Genomic DNA, 25,197 nt, shown 5'->3' with positions numbered 1-25,197 from the left:
GAAAATTACTTAAGGAAAGAGACTAAAAAGATATTAGAAGGTTTTCTTTCAAATAGCAGAAAGCATTTGAAACCCATGTTTCAACAGATGAGTTCAAAATTAGTTCAAATATAGGACAGCAGGTGGCACTGAAAACATGCCATCCTTAAAACAGCTGTGTTGAACTGGTAGAAAATGGATCATATTACATCTGTATTACCTTTATTGTGAGGTTGTAAATGTAGAGAACATAAGCTCATCTTTCACAATACTCTATCCATTGGTGTAAGTGTCCCTCTTGATATTGCTTCTTACTATACTTTACTAATGTAGTTACAGAGACAGAAGATCTTTACAGGGATGTGTCATGACAGGACAAGAGCCAGCAATAATTGCTGCAGAAGAAATTCCATCTGCACATATGAACAAAAACTCCCTTGAGAACAATTAACACAGGGAACATTTGCCCACAGTACTGGTAGAATCCACCTCACTCGAACTATCCAGGCTTGACAGGGCCCTGGATAACTCAGTCTGTGGCACTGCCTTCAATTAGGAATTGGAACAAAAGATAATCAGAAGTTTTTTCCAACCTAGATTGTTCCATGACTTAGTACAATTAGGCCACACAACCCAGTACCATGCTGAGAAGATTAGACACTACTCCAAGCCAGCTGTAACATACACATGGGCAGTAAAACACACTTAACAGATAATACTGTAGCTTGGAATTAACAGGTTGTTAGCAGGGAAAATAATTCAGCTTTTTACAACTTCCAGCTCCAGAGCCATCTTATTAGGTGGTGCTTTAAACTGGTGCCAGTGATTCTGTGGTGTTGCATGTTATTCAGCCATAGTAAAGAGGAGTAAAGCAAAGTCATTCTTTATACAGACCACAGAGAAACTAACCTGAAAGCCACAGTCAACATGCAAGCAGAAACTTGATGCTACTATTTAATACCTACATTTTCTAATCCAAGTAGGACCAAGAGTGGGATTGTTGTCATTCCTCCTTGGATCCACTCTTCCAGGGAAACAGTGCCATCATGATCATAATCAATTTCTTCCATCATTTCATGAAGAATCTACAGTTTAATGAAAAATCTCATAAGTTCTGATTTATTATTTCTATATTCCAATACAGCAACTTGTTATATATGCAGATCTCCAATTCTCTCATACAAAAAACAAGAAAAATATTACTTGCATAGTAGCTGTAGTCAAATGAGTTCAGAAAATAAAGTGTCATACTTGTATTTACATTTTATTAACAACTTAAGGTCCCAAACCAACTTGTGTCCTCTATGCACTCACTCTTAAGAAGTTTTCAGAGACGAATGAGTTATGTTATAGAAGTTAATTATTACATTTATTCAACATTTCATAGATCAAATTTAAACAGCAAAATACCAGTAAAAGTGCTAATTCACAGTGCCATAGCAGAACACAGGCTATGCTTATTTCTACCTTACTCACCTATGGAATGCCACATGGATATGAAATATCACAAAATTATGATAGCTGTCTCTAGTAACATTAAAAAATTGTGATAACTGGATACTTACTGGACTTAATTCAGTAATATCCCATTCAAGGTATTCTGCCACATGCATCATTTGAGCAATGATATTTTCCAGCTCCTAGAGATGAATGAAAAAGTATGATAGTCAATGCAAGGTTATAAAGAAAAATTATACTGCAAGAAATTAGAAATTCAACCACATTGTATGCAGTGACACTATTTCATCAATATTCCTGATGAAATGTACTTTACACTGGAAGCTGTATTCTGAAGTGAATCTGCTTAATAGCAAAACATCCTGCACAGACTACAAAGCATTCAAGGAGGTGAAATACAGCCCCACAATCAAAGTAATTTAAAGTAGTCATAGATTCTTCCTTTCTAGTTATCTTTCAAGAACCCATGTTTTCATGATCTAATTTCCACCCTGTGATAAGATCACGTAATGATCTTTAAATTCCATCACTCTAATTTAAGCAATGGGAAAACCACTCAAAAAATGATTAATTTTTTTTTTTACATTATTTTTACAAATCACAAGTTTCTAATAGAAATAAGGCATAAAGTGGTTTCTGTAAACTACTACAGATTTATTTTCTTACCACTACAGTATTGCAATTTCCCTTGATCACATATCACTGGGACTTTTCTATACTATACACACACTTTTGCTTTGTAAACATGCTCCAATGCTTATCTAGGACCATTCTAAATTCTCCTTCGTATCCAGGCATCTAACTCAACTTGGTATTACCTAAAATTATGGTGTCGTATTTACTTTACACCCGTATATAATTCTGCTTCCCTATTTCTCTGCAACTTAAGGGAATCACCTCCTCTTCCTTACCAATCCATTCTATGCTGTCTTGCTTCCAGTAGATAAAAAAAAGAGGTGGAAAAAATCCAAAGAAAATAATAATAATAATTAAAAAAACACTGCCAATAGAACACCTGTTTTTGTTAGAAATCAGAAAAAGTAGTTACATCTTTTAAAATTATTTCCATACCTCCAACTTCTCTTCAAACATTTGGCTGGGCTACTCCTCAAAACTTTGCCCTTAATATTGTTCCTCCATTCTTAATAATAACATGGAAGTTATGACATCTCTCCACATAAATCCACTGTGTGACTCTCACACTTATCCTTTTTAATGATATTTTTACAATGGTACTTTCATACACATCTCCCAGCAGCATACCAGAATTATTGGAATCATATTAATGTGTCCCCTACAGTAGTATCATTAAAAATCAGAAGACTATAGAACAGCACTCCATGACAGCAGTGTCAGCAACTGAAAATTTATACAATTGTAGAAGCAGCATTTCTCATTGGAAAAGAAAACTCAAACATTACTTTTCAAATGAATGAATTTTTATTGACTATATTTTATACTGCTTCTAATAATTCAGGATAAATATAAACTTGAATAGAATGAATATAATTTTGTATAGTTTTGCCATGTTGACATACTCTTACAACGCAATGCATAAAAAACATTACCGAACTATCCAGGTATCCATTCCCATCTGTATCATACAAGCGAAACATAACTGAAAAGAAGGAAAACTCAAAGTTAAAAAACACAACAAATACATCTCTTTTTCATACAAAAAACAACTCCAAACCAAAACACAAAACAACTAAGCCTGAGTTTCGAAGAAAGGATAAGTAATAACATTTTTGTTTAATGATCAGACTAGCTGTAGACCCTCCAAACAAGTTGGATTATGTGAAAGGTTCACTCAGCAACTATCCTGCCACAGTGCCTCCAATGAGACATATTAGCCAGAGAGTACAACTCCACCTTTTCCACACCTGCACCCTAACAGCTAATTTGGTGCGTGAACTTGATTTTGCTTCTCTCTAGAGAGGATGTGTCTTTATAACTACTACCAAGAGGTCCTTCTCTGTGATCTCACCAAACACAGGGTAACACACAATTGGTCACAAACGATGATAAGCCTGCTTAAGTTACAATGTTACTCTCCCTTGGCTGCAGCTATTACTGTTCAACAGTGATACTGCTTTAGAAACTATTTTCTGACCAATTAAATGAAACACAGGATTAATATTTTAAATATCTAATCATCCAAATCCAACAATAAACATTTATCACAAACTGCCAGTATGACTTCTTCCAGGCCTGTACCTGCTTCATCAATTTCAAAATGTAATCCCAACATCTCGGGGAACCACACAGGCAAAAAGGTATATTTTGACAATATCCAGAAATATACTTTCAAGATTGTATCATGACTTGATCCCAGCCAAAAGAAGGGGTACACACACCATTACCGAGATATTTGGAACCAGCAAAGCATAAAGCTTTCATAGGAATACTGTTAGAAGATTAAAAAGGAAATCCAGAAGTTTACAAATACCCCACTCTTTGTCCCTACTTTCAGGGACAGTTTGTCAGAGCTCTGAAATCCAAATACTCACCATGCTCTTCAAAAGCACAATTTTTTTTTACCCCTACACTTATTTTTTAGGGATGAAGAAGTTAGCCCATGTAGTGGTAGATCCAGGACAATGTAATGCTTTCACCAACAGCAACACACAAGCAATCTGTTGTCTAACCAGATGTCTCTGGAAATGTAACATATGACCTATTTAACACTGAGGAATCATACCACACTGGATCCATAGCAGATGCTGTTGTAGTCCAAAAAAAATTCACTAACAAAGCTTACCATAATTTTCAGGAAACAATATAATGAGAAGTGAGAAGAAATTATAAGCAATTAGAAAGTAAAGTTCAGAAATAATTTGATCATTTTTGGACTTACAGCAAAACATAGTAACTGTTATATGTATTGGCATGTTTCATGCTGCATCGTGGTTTGGGGTTTAGGTTAGGGGTTCTGATCTTTTAGCTAGCCATGTTTTGTGTACCCCCGCGCACCCCTCGTGTTTCTCTTCCCCCCCAAAGTGGCTGTTCACTCCGGGCCTCTGACTGTTGGAGCTTCCACTGTCACGCCTGTGACCACTCCCTGTCCTGCCCGGAGGGTTTGGTGCCTGTCACTCTGATCTCCCAACCCCCGTTCACCCCAGAGCCCAGGTCCGCCCCGGTTGCGTCCCCGTTGGGCGCCGTGGTCCACGTTATCGCCACGGCGCCTGCCCTCATTGGGCGGGGGCCCCTGCCCTCTTGGCCCCGTCCCCGCTACAATTCCACGCCTCGGAGTGCTCGCAGCCATTTTCCTCACACACCAGCTGGGAGCAGGTCACGGCGCCTCTGTGCAGCCCCCCTCGACAATAAAGGACTTTCAGCCTTCCACGCGTGGGGAATCTGGACGTTCCTTCACTCTTTACTGGTGTCTCTCGCTCGCGGTGGCAAGAATCCACGGCCAACCCCACCTGGACAGCGGCACGGAGCCGAGTCCAGAAACACGTGGCGATCCCAGGTCCCGCAGAGAGGCGGTACTGCTCTAGGTGCCGGAGCTGCCCGGGGACCGGGAAAACACCACGAGACGCCGTGGTTTCACTTATATCCTCCATCTTGGGAATGAGTTGATCATTTAACTGTGTGGAAAAAAGGCAATGCCTATACCTCTATAACACTTCAGCAATCTTTGCCACTACCTTGCACTGCTCTTAGCTGTAATACAAAATTGATGATATTTACAGCAGTACACAATTTCACACCACAAAGGCCCATGATTCATTAGTTACAGGTTAGGAAAACCTATAAAAATATCCTTCTTTCCCTAGAGTTACCACAGCAAAATTGTTTCAGCGTAAAACACGTTAATGCCAAAAGCCACCAGAGATTGGTACTGCCCCTGCTAGTACAGCTTCCAGCAAAGCTTCTCAGAGCTTGACAGCTAATATTGTCTGGCACAGGTATCATTAGGCATTCACAGTTTCCATAGGGGTGAATCACTGAATCAGTCCATGATAAAGTTAAAATCATTTGTCTCTCCTTCCTCCTCCTCTATGATTCTTAGACACTAGTTGAGATAATGTTTTACAGCAAGTTTTAGCATCTCTGTGACCTTTACCCACTCCAGAGCAGTAGTGCTTACAACTTTTTTTTTCCTTTAACATGAATCAGTAGTTATAATCAGTCATTTACAATCAGACATTAGCATAATTATAACTGCTTCACCTTTGTAGAAACAATGTCTTTCCAATTATATAGGAATAGGGTAGCAAAAAGGCTCAATCTGTGTTCTTGGCTAGATTCTGAAAACTACGCTACTGGTGTGGCATGCAATCTCTTTTTTATTCATACATTACTAAATATTCATGGTCTTGATTTACACACTCTATGAGGAAAAAAAAAAAAAAAAACAAAATTAAACCAACAACAAAATGATGAAAACAGCCAAACAGAAGTTCTGATGCAAACTACAGAGCCCAAGTCAAAATTTTGTATTTCTTTTCCCATTCCATTCCCTGATTACACTGACTGTGCACTCAATTTCTATTTCTAGATGGCAATTTAACCTTAAAAGATAACACGTTCTCTCAATGTATCTCTCTGAGGAATGCTTGGGATTTTCTTTATATTCAGGTCATACATAGATTATGAATAATAGATATGCTGAGCATGCCAAATAGGCGAGGTTCACACTATGCAAGACCTCTCTAAACTCTTAATAGGTTAGAAAATCCATTTATCTTCTGGAACATTTATAAATCTGTAAAAATCTGTAGATCATGTAGATCCAAAGATAAAACATTATTTTCTCTTAGTGTAGTTTATCCTCCAGCCTACATCAAATTTTAATTGAAAGCACCACTTTCATGTTCTGCATGTCCTGAATTAAATTTCCAAACACTCAGCTATGACAAATTTTTTCCAATTTTTTTCATCTGTAAAAAAACATCAAAATCACTACTTGAAATTGGAATTGCTATTAATGTTGGCAACTCCAGAATAAGCCATTTTTCTTTTTTTCCCTTCATCGCTATAAACTTGTAATTTACATTACAGCCATCAGACCTACCGCTTTCAAATTTGGAAAAAAAATTAAATTATGCCATTAATTTACAATGAGAATTCAACTTAAATCAACATAAAATTCTGCATACAATGGTGCAGCAAAAGCTGAAATTTAAATACTAAAAAGCTAAAATACGTGGTATATTTCAACTCTGTATGACAAAGAGGAAAATAAACCCACTAAAAAAACATGCCCAGAATTATATGTAGCAAATGCAATTGACCTTGAATACATATAATATTTAAGTACCATACACGTATTATGTCACGCTCTCTCGGTCTTAAATCACATATAACAGGCTTTTGCCCATGCAGCTCCTACTGCAGGCTGTTGCAGGAAGTTCAAGGAAAATACCTGTAGTGTAATTATCATCTGCTCCTCTCTATTTCCTCCTTTCCACTGTACCAGCTCCTGACACCATGGGAGGCAAGTGATCTCTCTTTCATGCCGTGGTTTGTGCACTGAGCTCCTCAGAGCTCTGATAAGGCTTGCATAATTTGCTATCGTGCAGCAGTTATTACACTGTAAGTTAAATTCAGTCCTCGGATATCAGTTTTTCTGTGTCTGTGTTCTGAATGTGCCTTCACACTTACATTCTCATATTTTACTCATTTGATACCAAAACAATATTACCAAATTTGGGGGATTTGTTGTGACCTTGCATTACAAAGTTGCCTCTGTAAGCTAACTACAGGTAAACAAAACATCAAGATACTTCAGCAACATGTAAGCTTATAATGAATTTCTTATTTTGGCAGAAGCAGCCTAGAGTTTGCACATCCTAACATACTGAACACTTACTTTGCATAAGAGAGCCTGATCCCACAGTTCTTTTATAAACAGACCAGTTATGTATATTGAAGTATATTTTTCCTCAATAAGGACTATATGCTTGGTCTGTTTAGCCACATGAGAAAATGACTTCTAAAATTCCACAATATGGAAACAAGTTTTCTTCTTTTTTCCTCCAATTTATAGCTCAAACACACAGGGTTGTTTTTTTGATTTTTTAATAGGTAGTGGTGTTGCATTTTAATGACCCAGGCCCCTAATTAAAAAAAAAAAAAAAGAAGAAAAAAAATTCAAACAAGAATTTCTAACATCCTGTGTCAAACACTCCTTCCCAACAGTGATGCAGACTTGGATCATTCTTGGCTTTTCAGTATTCAATAATATTATAGAGACCACAGCCTATATTAGCAACTATTCTTTGTTTGAATTAGGATGTTTAGTACAGGTTATTCACCCCATCTATAGATCTCTAAGTATACTCAGTATAGTTTGTCAAGTTTTCTCAGCTCTGATACTAAACAAGACATGACAGTGTAGAGAGCATTATTGTTACTACAGAATGCACAATCCTTACTCCTCATTTTAGCAAATGCTCGATAGAACAAATTTCATTTAAAATCTCACCATTAGGAAGAAAAAAATAATTTCTGCAATTAGGGTCACCTAGAACTATATTTTTATAATCCATCTACTCAAAACTGGTTCTTAAATTCAGAAATAAAATATTTGATGACTTATGGAAATAAATATTTAAAATTAGAAAAGAACATACATTCTAGCTTGTCTTCAGGTCTTCCTCTTTCTAGCAGTGACAAATAGCAAACAATATCTTTCAGCTGGATCATGTCTGGTAAATGTGAGTTGGCAGGAGTAGGAGGTCTGGATGTAGAGGTACCCTTGTTAAGTCTCAGACCTGGAAACAACCCGTAGCCTTTGTTAGTCTGAACATATAATACAAGCAGAAAATGAAAATGCAACTTTTGCATGCATTCATCTTTGTTTTATCTGAATCTCAGATTACTTCTTAATTTAAATATAAAGTTTTAAACAATTAATGTTCATAGTTTGTCCAGCAAAGGTAGAATTAAAATAAACTATCCAAAAAACCCTCCACCCAATTATGGGAATGGCATAAACATTTTTTCATTTGTGCTGATCTGATTTCATTTGACTACAGAACAATTTGGTGAATATTTTTGTTCTACCATGCTAGATGCTAAACATTAAAAACAATCTCTGCCCAAGTCTGCATCCACTTTCTTGTGCTTGTAGAAGCTTCATCTAATTTATAGATGGACAACAACTACACTAATTGAAGATGTTTGAGTGTCAATGAAAACTCTACTAATACCCAAGTGTATTGTTATCCCAAAAACATAGCCAGATATGTGTCAGTGCAGCACATATTTAGAACACAGAAGTCTCAGTGACAGAGTACTGAGAAAATAAATTTAGAATTTAAATAATAGTCATAATAATTGCTCAAACATTGTGATTAATAGCAGTTCCAGTGTACCACTTGGAATTAAACTTTCACAATTGCCAAACTTTTTGTTTCAGTATAACATTAGTATGATCAGTCCTGATGATATTACTGGAATCTGCAGGACCAAAATGGGGAAAAATGGGTAGGACAGAAGAACACAGAGAAAGAAGTAAGAAAATCTTCTATACAAGTTTGTTACATTTTTCACTGACTGAGGGTTGTCCCCTCTCTCCTTAAATTTAGGTTGAAAAACTTCACTGTAATCTGGATACATCTTAAAAAGCCTACATTTTAAAAGGTATGCCTACATATTTTGAGATACATGTTAAAACAATAAAATAAGGTAAAAGAGAGCAAATTGGCATGCAACGATGTATTTTAGAATTAATTTTATTTTCATGGTTTCAGCAAATAATAAACACTACAAGTAAATATTAAATGAACAAAAATATTTAGTAAGTCAATGTTCTATTTAATGAGCTTGCATGTCAGTTAAGTGTCATTAAAATGTATACATTATAATATTTTATTCAGTTAAATGCTAGCTAGCTTTAATCACACAACTTACACAAACAGCTCATATTCCACTCTTATGTAAATCATATTCACAGAATAAAAAGGATTATAAAACCTGGGATAACTCTTCTCAAAAATAAACAGTGCCAAAATCCAAATGAAAAGAAATAAAAATTTTAAGTATCTTTTAACCTATCAGCTGCAAGATACAGGTTAAATTATTACTTCTTAATCAGAGGTGGGAAGGGTTGGTTGCAATGTACTGACTTACAGATGACTTCCAGTCCTGCTGCTTACCTGGCATCTGTTTCCATCTCTCTTCAGACACCTTAACTGAAAATATAGTTTATAAACAGATATGAGTGGACCAAAAGAGACTAAGTGCAAAACAAGCACATACCTGACAGACTGATGACCCCTGCTACTCTCCTTGTCATTTCTCTAGCTCTCACTTACCCCTCAAATTTCCAGAAGAATGTCTAATATTTCTGACAAAGTTATTTTCCAGTACAGTCAAGCTCATTTTTTTTCACTATTGGTAACATTTAATAATTACTAGATACCCAAAACCAAGTGTTTCCATAGTTTCCATTTGCACATCAAAATGTACCAATGCACAGTTTTTTTCCCCTTAAAAGTTACAAATTATCAGGATGTAACATTTACTTTAAACCGTGAAATTGAATTACAACATAAACCCAGTATATTTTTAAGCCCAAACAATTCTCACACAAGGTGAACTGAACTGCCTCTCTGAATATGTTTTGGATGTAACAATTTATCTAACAGTCCTTCTGGCATTATGCTAAAAACAAATGGAAGCTTTCTAAACTGGTATTACATTATATTATTTCTAAAATACTTAGTAACAGAAAAAAAGCCCAAAAACTCTTGACAAACTTAGAAAAGTTAGTTTAGGAGAAAAATATTTTAGGAGGCAACATCAGAGTAAGAAACTTAACTTACAGTTGAAACAACAACAGTAGCAACAGCACTATCCTTAATAATGATGTTATAATAATTATCATTATTATAATTTTACCACACATAGGAATAAAATATGTCAAAGAGAACTATAATGAAAGTGAAGAAAGCTGAGTACAGCCTCTACAGGGCAGAATTTAGCTGTGTCCTCTGAAATCAAAATCACTTTTAGTGATATACTAACACTTATCCAACATTTAAAGTATCAGTAGCTACTAAGTATATAGGATTAATAATAACAGAATCACACCTAGACAGTTAAAAGAAACAGCAGCAATGCCACAGAAATGGTTGAGCACCAGCAGGAGCTTCCTGCATGCAGCTTGAAGGTTTTTATGTGTTTGTACAGGAGAGTAGGCAACAGAATATGTAACCATAGCAATCTGACTAGCATTAACATGACAAAGAATGTCCACTTGGTGTCTCAGCTGCATCATTATTGTGAGTTAAAAAGAAGAAATAATTTCATTTCAATTCCTTTTCACAGTATTTCCTGTTTCCTGAGTTAGTTTTTCTAATTGTACAAATACCAGAACAAAAGCACTCAACATGTAGTTAAGAATTCCATATATTTACAGCTATTAGAAGTAAAACAGTGGGGTGAGGGAACCTTTAGCTCTTTAAGTACTGATTTTATTACTTACCTCCAGAAAGGTGCTGTGGTTTGTTTTTAATTAATGGGCTGCAGTGAGAGATTTTGTTCCTAAATGATGTAAAAAGGTGTTCAATGAAATCATCTGGTAACTCTGCCTCCAGAAAAGTCTTCATGAACAACTTGAACCCCTCTAAATCAATTGTCTGCAGTGACGGGGAAGAAAAAAAGAAAAAAAATTGAACATTTTGTAAAAAAAAAAATTACACTAATCCATCAAATAATATTCTGTTGACAAGGGTTTTGGACTGTATTTGAATATACTGATTTCTGAAGATACAGACTGGCATACCTATTCTTGAAAGCGACTATTGAATTAAGTATTACTTTGACAATTCACAGTATTGCTATAATACCTCAGAGCACAGTGTAAAACAGCCCAGAGTAAATTCACAGCACTTATATCAGGACCCTGAAATCAAGTTCCATGCTCTCAAGTTTCTTGATTGGCATCCAAAGGCACCTACAGAGCTCCTAGGGATGTACTTAGCATGTCTCTAGCTTTTCCTATAATTAGGCAGACAAAAAGCAGGGGATTCTTGGATGCCTAATTCAGGGAATTGAAGGCCTCCTGTCTTTTCCTACATGACAACATGCTTTGCTGGTGTTTGCCAAAGAGTTACAAATCACCTTGTCTCAAATAGGTTGGAAGAGTCAAATGAGAGTGCTTAGATATGCAGCATTACTTAGAGGGAAAAAAACTAAAGTTGTTGATCCAAAACATTTGTCATATAGCTTAATTTGGTTTTGCTTTTGCCAGCAAGGTAAGAGGTAATTAATAAAACTTGAATGATGATGTTTTTTCTGTTAAAACAGTATTGTCTGTTTTAAGTAAAAAAATGAGTCATAGATTATCTCAAGTTGGAAGGAATACATAAGGACCATTGAGTTCAACTCCCTGCTCCTCACAGGACTACCTGAAACTAAACTGTAAGACTAAGAGCACCATCCAGATGCTCCTTGACCTCTGATGGGCTCGGTGCCGTGACCAAAACACGCTCTGGAAAGCCTCTTCCACTGACCAACCAGCCTCCCAGTGAAGAGCCTTTTCCTGATGCCTGATCTGAACTTCCCCTGATGCAACTTCCTTCTATTTCTTCTTGTCCTGTTGCTGGTCACCAGGGAGATATCAGCACCTCCCCCTCAAGGAAGGTTTAGGCTGCAATGGGATCACAGCAATGCAGAGCATTATGATCCCATTTTATCCGGCTAATAAAGAATGAAGATAAAGGTATCCTGAAACATATTGACACAACTGCATATTTATCATTACATTTGTGATTGTAAAACAGCTTATCAATTATTACTCTGATAAAACATAGTGTTACTTTCTTTATAGATCAAACAGAACAGCAACTTGCAATTGTTAAATAATTAAGGGATAAATCCACATGATAGCACAAAACTGACTTTGAGAAATTTCCCTATTGTTCAGGAATACTCCATTTCTCCATAGAAAAGTCTAGCGCAACTCCTTTAGTTGCACTCCATTTAGTTCATTCTATCACAGTGAATGTGGAAGAAGGGTAAAGACTATCAAGAACCAGCTTAAAACCATACTAGATAAAAGAAAATAGAAACTTTCAAAGACCTCAGTGAATCTGGAATCTGAGTCACAGTATAATAAGTTTTGCTATTATTTTAACACAATTTTAAGACTAAGGAACAGAAACTTCTCTTCCCCTGACTTCTTTGACTTTTACTTTTTCAATGTATTTATGAGATATTGAAATTTTATGTGGACACTAAATAAGGTGTTTCCCATTAAGATCAAGACCTAACTACCGAAATGTAATGTTTTAAATGTGTATCATTATCCTTATGAGGGACCAGCAACACAAATTGCAAAATCTGACTACTCTCGTGCAAGTCATAATTATTAGGAATGCAAGATTGGTGAGAGGTTATCTCTGCTGAGCTTCTAATACAGAACATCTTATTTGAGAAAGAAGCACAGTGGAACCAATAAAACTCTCACCTCTTGAAGACAAAAATTGCAGAGACTGAAAAAAATTGCTCACAATGCTTAAGATGGGTGTAAAACGGAAATAATCACCTTGGACATGGATTCACTATCTTTATCTCATCAGACAGTTTCAGCCACACTCTTTTACCTTGGATCGTACACTGTTGGATTCATGCTACAAACTTTATATTTTTTCTCTCTAATGAAGCCGCTGACATTTAATTCACTGTTTATAAACTAAGAATCACAATAACAAAAGGATTTCTATAAGCATCCAAGTAAATCAGTAATTAGTTACACTAATATACATTATATAAACATATTTTTAATCTGCAAGCATAAAAAATACATTAATCACTAAATCAACTGACTTTAACAATGTGGAATTGCTTTGTTAAATTGTGCATTAATGAAATGTCTTAGTTATCTAAATGAATCATATACACAAAAAAACAGCTAAGTGAAAACAGAAACTAAACCAAAATTATAATCCCATTTAAATTAAGGTTTATGGATGGCCATGTAAATATCTTTACATGACATTAGTCCATTAGTCCTTTCTTTATTTACCTTGTCTGTGGATTTTACGTATATATTGCAAAAAATATTCCCTGAGTTTAGAGCCACCTTAGATTTTTGAACTGCTGCCTGGTTCTTGAACTGCTGCTGCTTGGAGTGGCACTGGTTCTCCAAGATGCCAGCAGTAACTAAATCCCTAATGCTATGGTTTTTGTTTGGGTTTTTTTTTTCTTTTTTTTTTTAACTTAATGGGTTCAGAATTACACCTGTGTAGAGAACTGGAAAAATAAGCAAGTTTGAAATTATGTACTTCTTTCTTCCTGAAGACCCTTTCTCAACTATGTTCAAACTTTTCAATACTTTGTAAAGATGGTCTGACTATCGTTTAAGTCAATATCCTCCAACACATTTTCCAAACTGCTAGAAAAGACAAGAGATACTAATGTAACACATGACTTGGCTGCCATGTCCATTTATTACATCTGACATCCTGAATTCCAGCAATCAGGGTGGCTCAGCAAAGGACGAAACAAAGTGGGTGGTTGTTCTAAAGGTTGCTCTACAGTCAGGTTTCTTCAGCTGACAGTGCTTTATCCTCTGTTCTAACATGCTCTGCCACCTCTATTCCCCCAGGATAGCAGCAATATTCATATGACCAGAGTTCAGATGTTGCATATCCAAAAGCTTTCAGATTATAATGGAAGTTAGTCAGGAGCTGGGAAATTACTTGAATACACATCAGAAATGTTTAGAATGGCCAAAAATGCAGGTGCAAAATCACATGCCGTATGTAAAGAATGTATAATACCGATCCTGCCTTAGGGAAATCTCTGCGTAGGGCCCTGTGATCAGGTTCTTGCTTAAAACCTCAAAATCTGGTATTCTAATACTGCATAGCTGAAAAACATTTTAGAGGACCTAATATAATTAGTGTAGATTATCCTATTAGAACTGAGCTCTAAAATGGTACAGTCATTTCTGGATATTTGTTTTTGTAAATGTATATACAGTAAATAAGATAACTAAACTAGTCTACAGCAGACCTAGGAGTAGTCTGGATCATCAGTCAAGCTTCCCAATGAAAAAGGGTGATCTTCCAAAAACAGGCTCACTTTTAAATTGCTTTCAGTGCCTTTTCTACCATCTCTCTCTCGTTGTAATACACATAACTTATTACATGACCATAGAAAAATGGTATAATTTCTTAAAAAAAATCCTGAGAGCAGCACTGTAGAAGACACAGAAGTGTTAGAGCATTCTCACCAAGAAGATTTTTAAGTATTGAATATGGGTTATTTAGAACAGAGCATAAAAAGATGCAAAACTTTTGCTCAGCTTAATTCAAAACTACTTTCACAATAGAGAAAACAACACACAATACTATAGTCATTTCTCTATTCTGAAATTGTAGACTATTTTTCTTTTTCCTCATGGAAGTTTACCCTTCTGAAATAGGGAAATGCTGCAGCAAGTAAGTACCCTTCCTTTAATTACCAGCATTTCCCCCCACCCCCAGACACTTTTCAAATGTATTGCACCATGTTTTGGTAAGCAAAAAGATAAAAAATAAAAAGGAAAGCAGAGAACAGTAATCTTCCACCTTAACATGTATCATGCTAGATCTTCCTTTTAAATTTCACTGTCATTATCAGAATTTCTCAGATGCAAAGTGCAGGGAATTTTGGTAGGGTTTGAAAATAATTTATTTTTGCTAATTAATTAAAAAATTAATTAAACAGCTCAGATCAGTAACATCAGAATAATATATAAACCATAATGGTGGATGTGGTTTTCTTCAGAATGCAGGCTAATTGCTTAATTTTCAACAGTTGCTTGCATTCCAGAAGCTCCAGCGGAATTTAAATGAATCTGAGAAAGAAGGATTTAGCATTTCAGAAAGCATTTTCCATGACGTTTCAAAGTGAGGGGATGAGAGCATGAGAGGATGTACCAAACTGACAACAATTAGCCTGGAACATTAATTAATTAATTAATTCAATTGCACAAGAGACTATCAGGGCATAGGAAGATTATGATCTCAAGTTTAGGGATTTCAGGAAATTTTCAACATAACAGAGATAAAAATAGGACATAGTTGAATCAGAAAAACATGAAAGAACTTGCAAATAATTTGGCCTAAATCTTCTGAGGGAGTCTAAAAGAAGAAAAAAATGCAGTTTTAGCTTTGACTCTAATAAAATCCTTGCCTGTAGGTCACAGAAAAATATAAAGGGTTTTATACTAATCATATAAAACTGGATTTCTATTTTTATATATCAAACTGATTCACCAAGTTTATTGGAGGTCCTTATGTTTTACAAAAAGAAACTTCACAAAATAAGACTTCTGTATTACTGAGTAATAAAATTTCATTTGGTAATGAAAAAATCTGGTATAACTCCAGAGAAGTGCACATTCAAAACTACTACAGTTTCAGATAATTTAAATCATAAAATTAATTTTATTGTATTTTTAGAAGTAGTTAGTTCCTACTTACAGATTTTATCAATGTTTCAAACACCTGAATATAAGAAAAAAACCCTAAAAATTATATATTCACCTTGGAGAAAAAAAAAGGAGAAAGAATGTAAGACATGGGCAACACTGCAAAAATTTAACTTTAATAGTTATTTTTAGCAAATAAAATGTGTAAACCATTAAACAATTTTCATCTTTTCTGAATGGAAACATGGAACTGGACTCACTATGACTCAATGCATAGGGAAATTAAAAATGTGCATCTTTTTATATACCATAAATTGCTGGGGAAAATCTGTAACATTTCATTAACCATCCTAGCCCTAAACTTCTAACAAGCATTTAACCCATAAGTACTGGTTCGTTCTGTTTTTTTTTTTTTTTTCTCTATGCTCCTTTAAAAGAAGGATAAAGAAGAAACAGACCAAAGTTTATAATGAGGTCTAAGTCACTGACTGGCCACAGAAAAGAAGGTTCTTATTAGACATAATCATTTATTAGAAAAATGAAATCTTCACAGAAAACCAAAATATGTGCTATGTACCAAGTACAACTGAGACCATCACTTCCTTCTGAAAGCAGAGAAAAAGTGACAGATTTTTTCCTCTAGTGGAAAAAAATATCTCCTGATAAAGACAACTCACCAGTGGGAATCACCTTGGGCAATTTCCCATTAGCCTGAGGAAATTCAAACCTGTGTCTCTAAAGGGCATCCGAATATCAGGAATGAGCTGAAGAATCACTGAAGGCAAAAATAAGGTTTCTGTACATCTAAAAATTATTAAATATTTATTTGTAAATATGTGACTAAACAATTTACTGATAAACTCCTATGAATTAGGTGATCTGAACAAGTACTCACAGAGATGTATCAAAAAAGAGGCCAAAATGTTTCAGCTGTTAAGGTAGTACTTGTGGACACATGGAAAAATTCAAGATGCTGAGGTAAATTTTATAGAAAATAGATGAGACAAGATTTTATTTCTTTTCTCTTTTAAATTGCCATACCAAAGTTGGATGCTATCTTTACTCAGAGAGGAAATAATCCATTCACGATCTGCACCTATGCTAGAAGAAATGGAACAAATATATGAATTGCATATACATAAATAAATATTCATCCATACACACCATCATATACTAATGCTAAATGAAGCAGCAAACAGCAATTATAGATTGCTCAGTGAGGTACCTCAGTGCCTCTGGGACTGTAACATGTCATCTCCTGCATGTATTTTGCAATTAAATTTCTGGATGCATGCATTAGTCCAAAAGATCTAACAGCTGTGGGGGTTTTAATGTAAATTCCATTAAAAGATTACCCACAAAAAAACTCCACCAGTGCAAAAAACTCACTGTTGCTTTCTAATGATAAAAAACAGAAGAAGCAGTTTTCATTACAGCAGACTAATGTCTTTTTTTCCACATACTGTGAGAACATTCCAGCCATGATGACTGACTAAGCAATATAGAGAGATTTGCCCAGATCTGTAGTTTCAGCTAAATTTTTTTTTGTAAAGAACCCATATCCAACCAATGTGTTGAAGTGGAAATTTTTCATAAGATTATGGCTTGTGGAATCCTTCAATTTAGAAGGAAGTTACAAACAATTAGGATTTGCTTTGCCAACTCCCATTACTTTGGAGAAAATTCCTTCACTCAAATAGCCCTTTAAGAACCAGGATGAAATAGAAATTATTAGGTGAAGAATTATCTTCATAGTACTACTCTTAGAATAATATACTACAATAGAAGTTAATCACAGGACTCTGTTATGCCTTATACATATATTAAAATATCAATATATAAAATTAAAGCAATACTAGCCATATGAATAAAAAGTGGCAACTGCAAAAGATAATACCAAATAATACCTATTTTTCTTAAAATAGAAGTCTGGAAAGAGAGAGAGAGAGAGAGAGAGGCAATGCCACTTGTGTACAGACTGAGTATGTGAGGAGGTGGCAACTGGGCCAAGCAAGCAGAGGTGAAAATTGAGTCTTTCTTCCCAACTTGTTTACAACCCTATCTCCATAGCATCTTTGCTATCAAGGAGGCATCACTGGGTAACTGTGTATGAGGTGGGGAAAAGGCTGGAACTGAGCTGCAGACCCCAGATTTGGAATCAGAGATTTCAACTACATCTCTAGGCAGCCTACTTGGAGCAGCTGCCTGACACTCTTAAGGAAAATGGTGATGGAGCAGAAAAAAGGAGGTTTTTTTTGAGTTGTAAAGAATACTCTGCACTCAGAGGAAAAACTGAGACAAGATCTAAAATACATCCTCATAACACTGTAGTTCCATCTACCCCAGCAGCTAAAAGCTCCTGGCAAAATCTTTAACAGCTTACCAAGCATTCTGATACATTTACCTATTTTTCTATAAAAATACATTTAAAAAGCCAATTTTGTAGAAAATTCTTTAGCTTAGCCTTTTGTTGTCCTTCTGTATCTCAGGAAAGCTCTCCTATGAAGACAGGCTGAGAGAACTGGGGTTGTTCAGGAGAACGGAAGGCTTTGGGGAGACCTTATAGCCCCCTTTCAGTCCCTAAAGGGGGCTGACAAGAAAGTTGGTGAGGGACTTTTTACAAAGGCAGGTAGAGATAGGACAAGACATAATAGCTTTAAACTGAAGAAGAGTAAGTTTAGGATAGATATTAGGAAGTTCTTTATAGTGAGGATGGTGAGGCACCAGAACAGGTTGCCCACAGAAGTTGTGGATGCCCCATCCCTGGCAGTTTTCAAGGGGTCTGAGCAATCTGGTCTTAGGAGAAGGTGTCTGTGTCCAAGGCAGGGGTCTTGAAACTAGATGATCTTCCTGCCCAAACTATTAGCTGATACTGGTTTTCCCTAAATCTGAACACTAGTTTATCCTTCTTAAGATACTACACAAAATCACATGAAAGAACATCAAGCACATATAAAAAGACACATTTGAACAAATGGTAATCATTGAACTAGAAAAAAGGATTACTAAAGAACCTTAATTTTAAAGAAGTGGAAGTCACAAAGAAACTAAAGACCTGACAACTGATTAAATACAGTTTTCAGGATAAACTACGTATTTCAAGAGAATTTCCAGGATGACACTGATTACTTTGACTAAAGAATTCACAACTATGAAGAAACAAAACCACTAAAAATTGTTTGGGGTTTTTTGGCGCACTAAAAATCTCATTTTATTCATAGTTTAAAAAGTAGTCTGGAATTTTATGCTTCTATTACTGCACAAAATACTACAAACCTGACAAAGCAACCACTATTTTCCATAGTACCATGACCATATGTGGATTTCTTTACAATGTATCCAGTGTATCTCACAGATGTGTGATAAGATGCTTTTTACCTTACAAACATCACTAAAGAATGCATGTATCTTACTTCTCTTTCTACTCCACACCAATGGCATAAAGCAAAGTTCTTGCTTCCCACACTTCGGTTCCTTTTGAATCCCAGATAAGCAGAAAATAAGGGACTCCAAGGAAAAAGAAATGTGCATCAGTCTATGCTTAATATGCTTTAAAACATCTCCAGTTACTATGATAAGAGTTCTGTTTCTTCTCAAGCACTCACTGATAAGTACATTACGCTAATTTAGTGCTACTACACAGAGGGTGAGTCTCAGTCGCATGAAGAACAGGAATTGAAGACCTGGTTTCCAAGCAGTAGTTATGATTTTGCTTGGCAAAATAGCAGAAAAATTCAGGTTTCTTCTAGCTTTGTATCACACATATATAGGCCAACACTCAGTTAAAGCCACAGCTATTTATCTCCTGATTATGGCTACAACAAGCTACAACAGATGCCTTAAAATGCCTGATTATGTCCCAAGCAGCAGAATGGCTCCTAACATCCTGAGCAATAGAGAGGAAGGGGTTGAACTCCATCTACAAACACCATTTGTATTTGACTTTGTTCTTTCTCCTAGAGCAGTTAAGCTGTTCGATTTTGTAACCTGCTTTTCTGCTTTACCAATAGTAAACACAGATAGGTAAGATTAAGAAAAATCCAAGTATTTATACTGAATATTTATATGTATGTTCTGCGCCAACCCAAATAATTTTACACAGTATAGACATCAAAAGTCAGTATATCCCAACATGGAGAATACAGAAAACATGGTTCCTCAGTGAAAAACAGGATATATACAACAAAATTTTTGCATCTTTTTATATAGGAGTTTTTAAACTTTGCTACATAGTCTTTAACTCCTACCACACTAATACATTTGAAGAGAACCAGTAATTTGTTAAGAAAATGGAAGCTTTTGACTCAAGATCTATCCTAAAAACTGCAATAGAAGAGGTCTAACTGTCTCCTGTATTTTCCTAGCTAGTGTAAACACATCAACCAGTTCATCTGGATGATATGTTGAAATAAGGGAGAGAAGCTGTATCACTCTACTTTCTTTCTCCTCACAAGGCACCAAGAAATTATTAGTCTCTTGACAAAAGAGTTGCCATTGTTGATGGAGCAGGGCAGGAAGGGGTAGAATAATACTCCTTTTATTCCTCCTCACCACACTGGCCACATAAATGGGAAGAAGACATGATCTAGTGTCTGAAATTAATCTCCACCCATAAATTCTTTTAAAATACCACATTCTTTTTGGTCTTTTTGTCTTTTAGATTTGTACAAAATATTTCAGCATAAGCCACTATATTCAACATCCTGAAAAACAGAATGTAAGAGAGAAAAGAAAAAAAAGAGAAATAACTCATTTCAAGAGACTTCCATGACATATGGTTTTCATTTATTAAAAAAGAACATTTCACACATAATGGAAAGAGAATTATGTTGAAATGTAATTTTCAATTGATTACTTTTAAAATTCTGTTGTCTGATCTCCAAATGGTGCCAAAAATATAATCAGCTTTTATCTACTGACAGTAATTGCTCTGGGTTATTTTTTTGGGTTGGGTAAGTTCCTTTTACTGATTATTTCTTTTTAAACTACTTATATTGACCCAATATGTGAAAAATGAACTGTTGAATAAGAGTAGATATTACAGGGCCTTGATTCACACATTGTGCTATGACAACACTGGCAAACACTAATGTGAGTGCATTAGTGACAATGATGTGATTAGCTGTGAATACCAGTGCTAAAGCACTCCCACAAAAGTCAAAGTCTTGAAGATTCATTGATTATCACATGTCAAAATCTGACATTGCCAAAAGATATGGAAAAAAAGTGGAGAGACTATATACAGAGGATTAACAAGCTACAACCTATGAATCACATGAGAATGCATAAGTTCTTGGTGTTGAAAATGTATTTTAAATGTTCATTCAAATGAATCAAATTTTGAATTCCTCATGAAGACTGGCTTTGGGCATCAGGGTAAAATTCGGTTTAAATTTAAAGCCCTTAGCATTTTCTGATCTAAGTATTCCATTTAATACAGTTTTTTACATAATTAATTTTGAAAATTCTGGTAACCAAATGAAACTATTTCTTAGCTGCATCAGCATTAAAATTTATATCTACTGATATGAATGTTTGAAAAATAAAATTTAAAAATACACATGCTCTCACAGGCTTCTCCTACCAAATACTCCATATGGACAAATAATATTTGGATATTACCAATACACAGATGTAAATTTCTGCCAAAATTTTCCCCCAGCTCTTCAAAGAAGTAAGCTCAACAAAACATCTAAAATGGAAATGGGAAAACTCCATTTTTATGCAATAATTAGATTTTTAAGCATAGCATTTTCATGTTATTAAAATAAATTGATACTAATTACCGAAATAAGTCTGAAATGTGTTCACCAGCTACTGCAGTCTCATCTCAATCTTACATGCAGGTAAAAAAAACCCAAACGCTTTTTTATCAGCAGGTTTTCCTTAATATATAATTCTATATGTGCATAAGTTTGTATATCCTGAAGTACTACACATGTAAGTACTTGTATTTAACACTTAACTCTTACTGAATACACTACATTTACTATACAAAGGTGGGATTATTTTTTTTAAGAAGAGTGATGAATCACATACTTTTAGAAGGCTCTTGTAGGAGATCATTACTCAAAATCTACTTGAAATTATTACATATCAAACAAAATGATAAGCAGAAAGTTTGCATTCTGTCCTAGAAAAATTGGTCAGGAAAAATGAGGTAGGTAGCATAGTTCAGATAAAGGCCAAATAAAGCAGCAAAATTAATGAATCCCTGAAAAACATCAGTCATGACAAAAAGTTCTGGTTGAAGCAAAACAATTATCTGCATGTGCAGATTGTGTAAAAACCTACTCACAGACAAACATGTCTGAACTGGTATTTTTATAAAATGCTTAGAATTAAGAAAAATCATTTTTCTATGCATGTTCTATGGCAGTGGTATTCTCATATATTTTACCTGTAATTATCTGTGCATTGCAAATTTTTGTGGAGGATATTTCTGCTACATTTTAAAAAAATACTTGCTACAACACATTTAGTAAGAAAAGTAATACATGACAATGTCATATTACCTGCTACTGTTCATTCCTCCCTCTTTAAAGTTTTAAAGAACACAAATTAATAAACTTTCACTTAATGAATGAATCTGAGCCTAACTGGAACCTTCACTTGGAATAATAACATACACCAATTAGAATAAGGTTTAAAATGTCCCATTTCATCTGTCAACAAGTTACATCCACTTCATACTAAGTAAATGTACAGATTTTAGTAAAAGAGGAGCTACACTAATTGACCTAAGTTTGACTTTCTCCTCACCAGCATTTAAAATTATAGCAGAGTAAAAGTAAGGTATAAAAGCTTAGAAAGAATTAAAAGGATATGAGCAGTGGCATCTGCTCAATTACACATGTATACGTTCGTATATATCAGTATCTCTACTGCACAAGAAGACTTCAAGACATTTCCATTTGTTGATTAATTCCTGCAATTAATTGTGACTGAAAGTATTTTTGCTATATTTTGTTTTCCTATGCAGTTTCATAAACATTATCTAGATGCCACCGTGCAGGTGAATCAAGCATAGCTGAAGCCATCACAATAAAAAATACGAAACATAATGTATTGTTCTTCATAATCAAAACAAACAAATAACATCCCCCATGATCATTAAATAGTCTAAAGCCCTTTGTCTATTTTAACATGTGACATGTGAATTAAAGTGGTAATAAGTTTATAAAATTTAAACATAGGCTACTGTGCAATACAATAATGTAAAGGAAAAAAAGGATAAAGATAAGTTCTTGGGGCAGAGAAGTGCATCAAAAGGAAAGGAGGATATCAAAGAAGAAGATTAGCACTGGTAGCACAGACTGACTAAAGGAGATAGAGAGAGATCAGTAAAGATAATAAAAAATGTTCAAAACGGAATGGTTTTGCAGCAGAAATTGACTATCTGAAATATTTTACACCTCAGCACCCTCAACACACTCCACAGAAAGCATGCTCCCAGCCAGACTGCCAACATCTCTGCCTGGCATGCTTCCCAGCTCTCTAGGCATCCAGAAAGCTTTCCCTAGAAATTTTGCCCATGGAGCCAGAAAAACAGAGTACCCAGTGTCTGAAACCTAGAGGTTTCTGCTGGTGATACACACAAGATGTTACAATCTTTTCTTCTGTAGAAGAAGAAAAGATACAACTTAAGCTTCTTACATGTGAGGGACAGGCTTCTCCTACATTATATATGCTATAATTCTGCACATCCTACTAACCTTCTGTAAATTAGTTCCAATTTGAGTTCACTTCATCCCATCATTTGGACAAAAGTAGAAAGATGTGACTTCTGCAATACTTTTTTAATAGAAAATTTAATTTTCCTATTTGTAGTGGAAATACTTCACTTAATACATTATAATACAGCAAGATCTTTACAGTAATTTAATATCTTCTGTCACATCAAAGAGCATAGCTGAGGCAAAGAACACAAAATATCCTTTCAAACCATATTCCTGTGTGCTTGAAATTTTAACTACTTTTCCACTAATGTCAATGGGCCTAAGACCTACCTCTTTTTACAAATTTTGTCTATTTTCCAGACTGCCATGGCCACAGGAACACTATTACAACATCCCAGTAACATCCTTCTCTTCATGACTAAACCACAATGACACTTTGCATTCATCTTGTGATCAACATGTCAATTTATCTGACAATGCCAGCTGGACCAGGGTACACAACACTCTAATCTGCACATGTGCATCTCATTCCATTTACTATAGTCCATTACGTCATCAAGCTTTTCCAGCATGATATTAATTCCCTGATTTCATTCAGTTTGTTGATTCTATTATTATTCACCTACTCATTTGACAAAGTAATTAGATAAAAACTGATGAGATTACACTCAAGATTGGTCACAGACACACTGCTTTAATGTTGAAACCTTCTCCTTCAGGACCCTCTGAAGTCACTCTGTTAGCTTATTTAAAAAAATAAATAACGTTGGTCATCTGAAGAAAGCCCTGTTACCAATGGGGAGTTCTGCTCTTACTAACACATCTCCAAAAGCTCAAATGGCCTCTGACCCTCAAAGGTTAGTGGTTTCTACAAAACTATCCCTTTCTCTCTCTTGACTTGCTTATTGTTCTCATGCTCTGGCTGCCTCTTCCCAGAACAGGAGAGCTGGAGCTTTTCCACACCTTTGTGTTACCAAGACTAACTAGAATAACTAGGTCACTTTAAAAAACAGTCCATTTGATTAGTCCTTCTTCCTTTCTTCCCTTTTTTTTTCCCATTCTACTTTTATACCTCGTTTGAGGCTACTGAAGTTTCTCAGGTGCAGCTTTTTGGGTTGATGATCAGCATTTTAACCATTTCTCTTGTAATTGCTGTAAAGTCATAATTGCTTAAAGCACAGCATAAGCTTTATTCAAATTATTAAATCTGCAATTTTAAGCCTGCTACATATAAATGGCATTATATGGTTATAGAAATCAGTATTTAATATTTTTACTGAGATGTGTTCTTGTCATTTCAGAATAATACAGACCATTATGAGATCTCACAGGAAAGAGAAATTTCCATGACAAGTATGGAACAAGACAATTACTTGCTCTTAACTTATTTCTCATATTCAACTCAATTATTGTTAGTAAAAGTATGTACAATGAATGACAAAAACGATATTCACTCAGTGAAAAATTCTGCCAGCAGAAAAGGAATGCCTTCTGGTTTCAGATTTAAATATTACTCTATTAACAGAAAAAAATAGCCACATGCAGTATTTATTAATAAGTGAATCTTAGTGGAAGCCTACAAAATAAAATATACTGCACTTATGCATAAAGAAAGAAAAAAATCAAATTAACATTACTTACTTGATTAAGTATATCTTGTTTCTGTAACACATGCAAGGAAAGAAAGAACACACATACATTAGT

General features: G+C 35.1%; 1 protein-coding gene across 6 annotated transcripts in view; it reads right to left on the bottom strand.

Moving 5' to 3' along the window:
- DGKB (diacylglycerol kinase beta) overlaps window positions 1-25,197 on the bottom strand; it is a 337,798-nt gene that overhangs the window by 245,976 nt on the left and 66,625 nt on the right. For 3 of the 6 annotated variants that reach the window (XM_068209914.1, XM_068209905.1, XM_068209932.1), the window contains exons 4-10: window positions 25,135-25,155; window positions 10,877-11,030; window positions 9,546-9,581; window positions 8,019-8,159; window positions 3,006-3,055; window positions 1,545-1,619; window positions 945-1,064 (exon numbers count right to left, since the gene is read on the bottom strand). In XM_068209914.1, coding sequence (XP_068066015.1) covers window positions 945-1,064; window positions 1,545-1,619; window positions 3,006-3,055; window positions 8,019-8,159; window positions 9,546-9,581; window positions 10,877-11,030; window positions 25,135-25,155 — 597 coding nt within the window. The remainder of the gene's footprint in view (window positions 1-944; window positions 1,065-1,544; window positions 1,620-3,005; window positions 3,056-8,018; window positions 8,160-9,545; window positions 9,582-10,876; window positions 11,031-25,134; window positions 25,156-25,197) is intronic. The other 3 variants (XM_068209924.1, XM_068209940.1, XM_068209950.1) reach the window with 1 other exon arrangement.

Source organism: Anomalospiza imberbis, chromosome 1, assembly GCF_031753505.1.
Source record: "Anomalospiza imberbis isolate Cuckoo-Finch-1a 21T00152 chromosome 1, ASM3175350v1, whole genome shotgun sequence".
Lineage (NCBI taxonomy): Eukaryota > Metazoa > Chordata > Aves > Passeriformes > Viduidae > Anomalospiza > Anomalospiza imberbis.
This window is presented reverse-complemented; position numbering and strand designations above follow the sequence as displayed.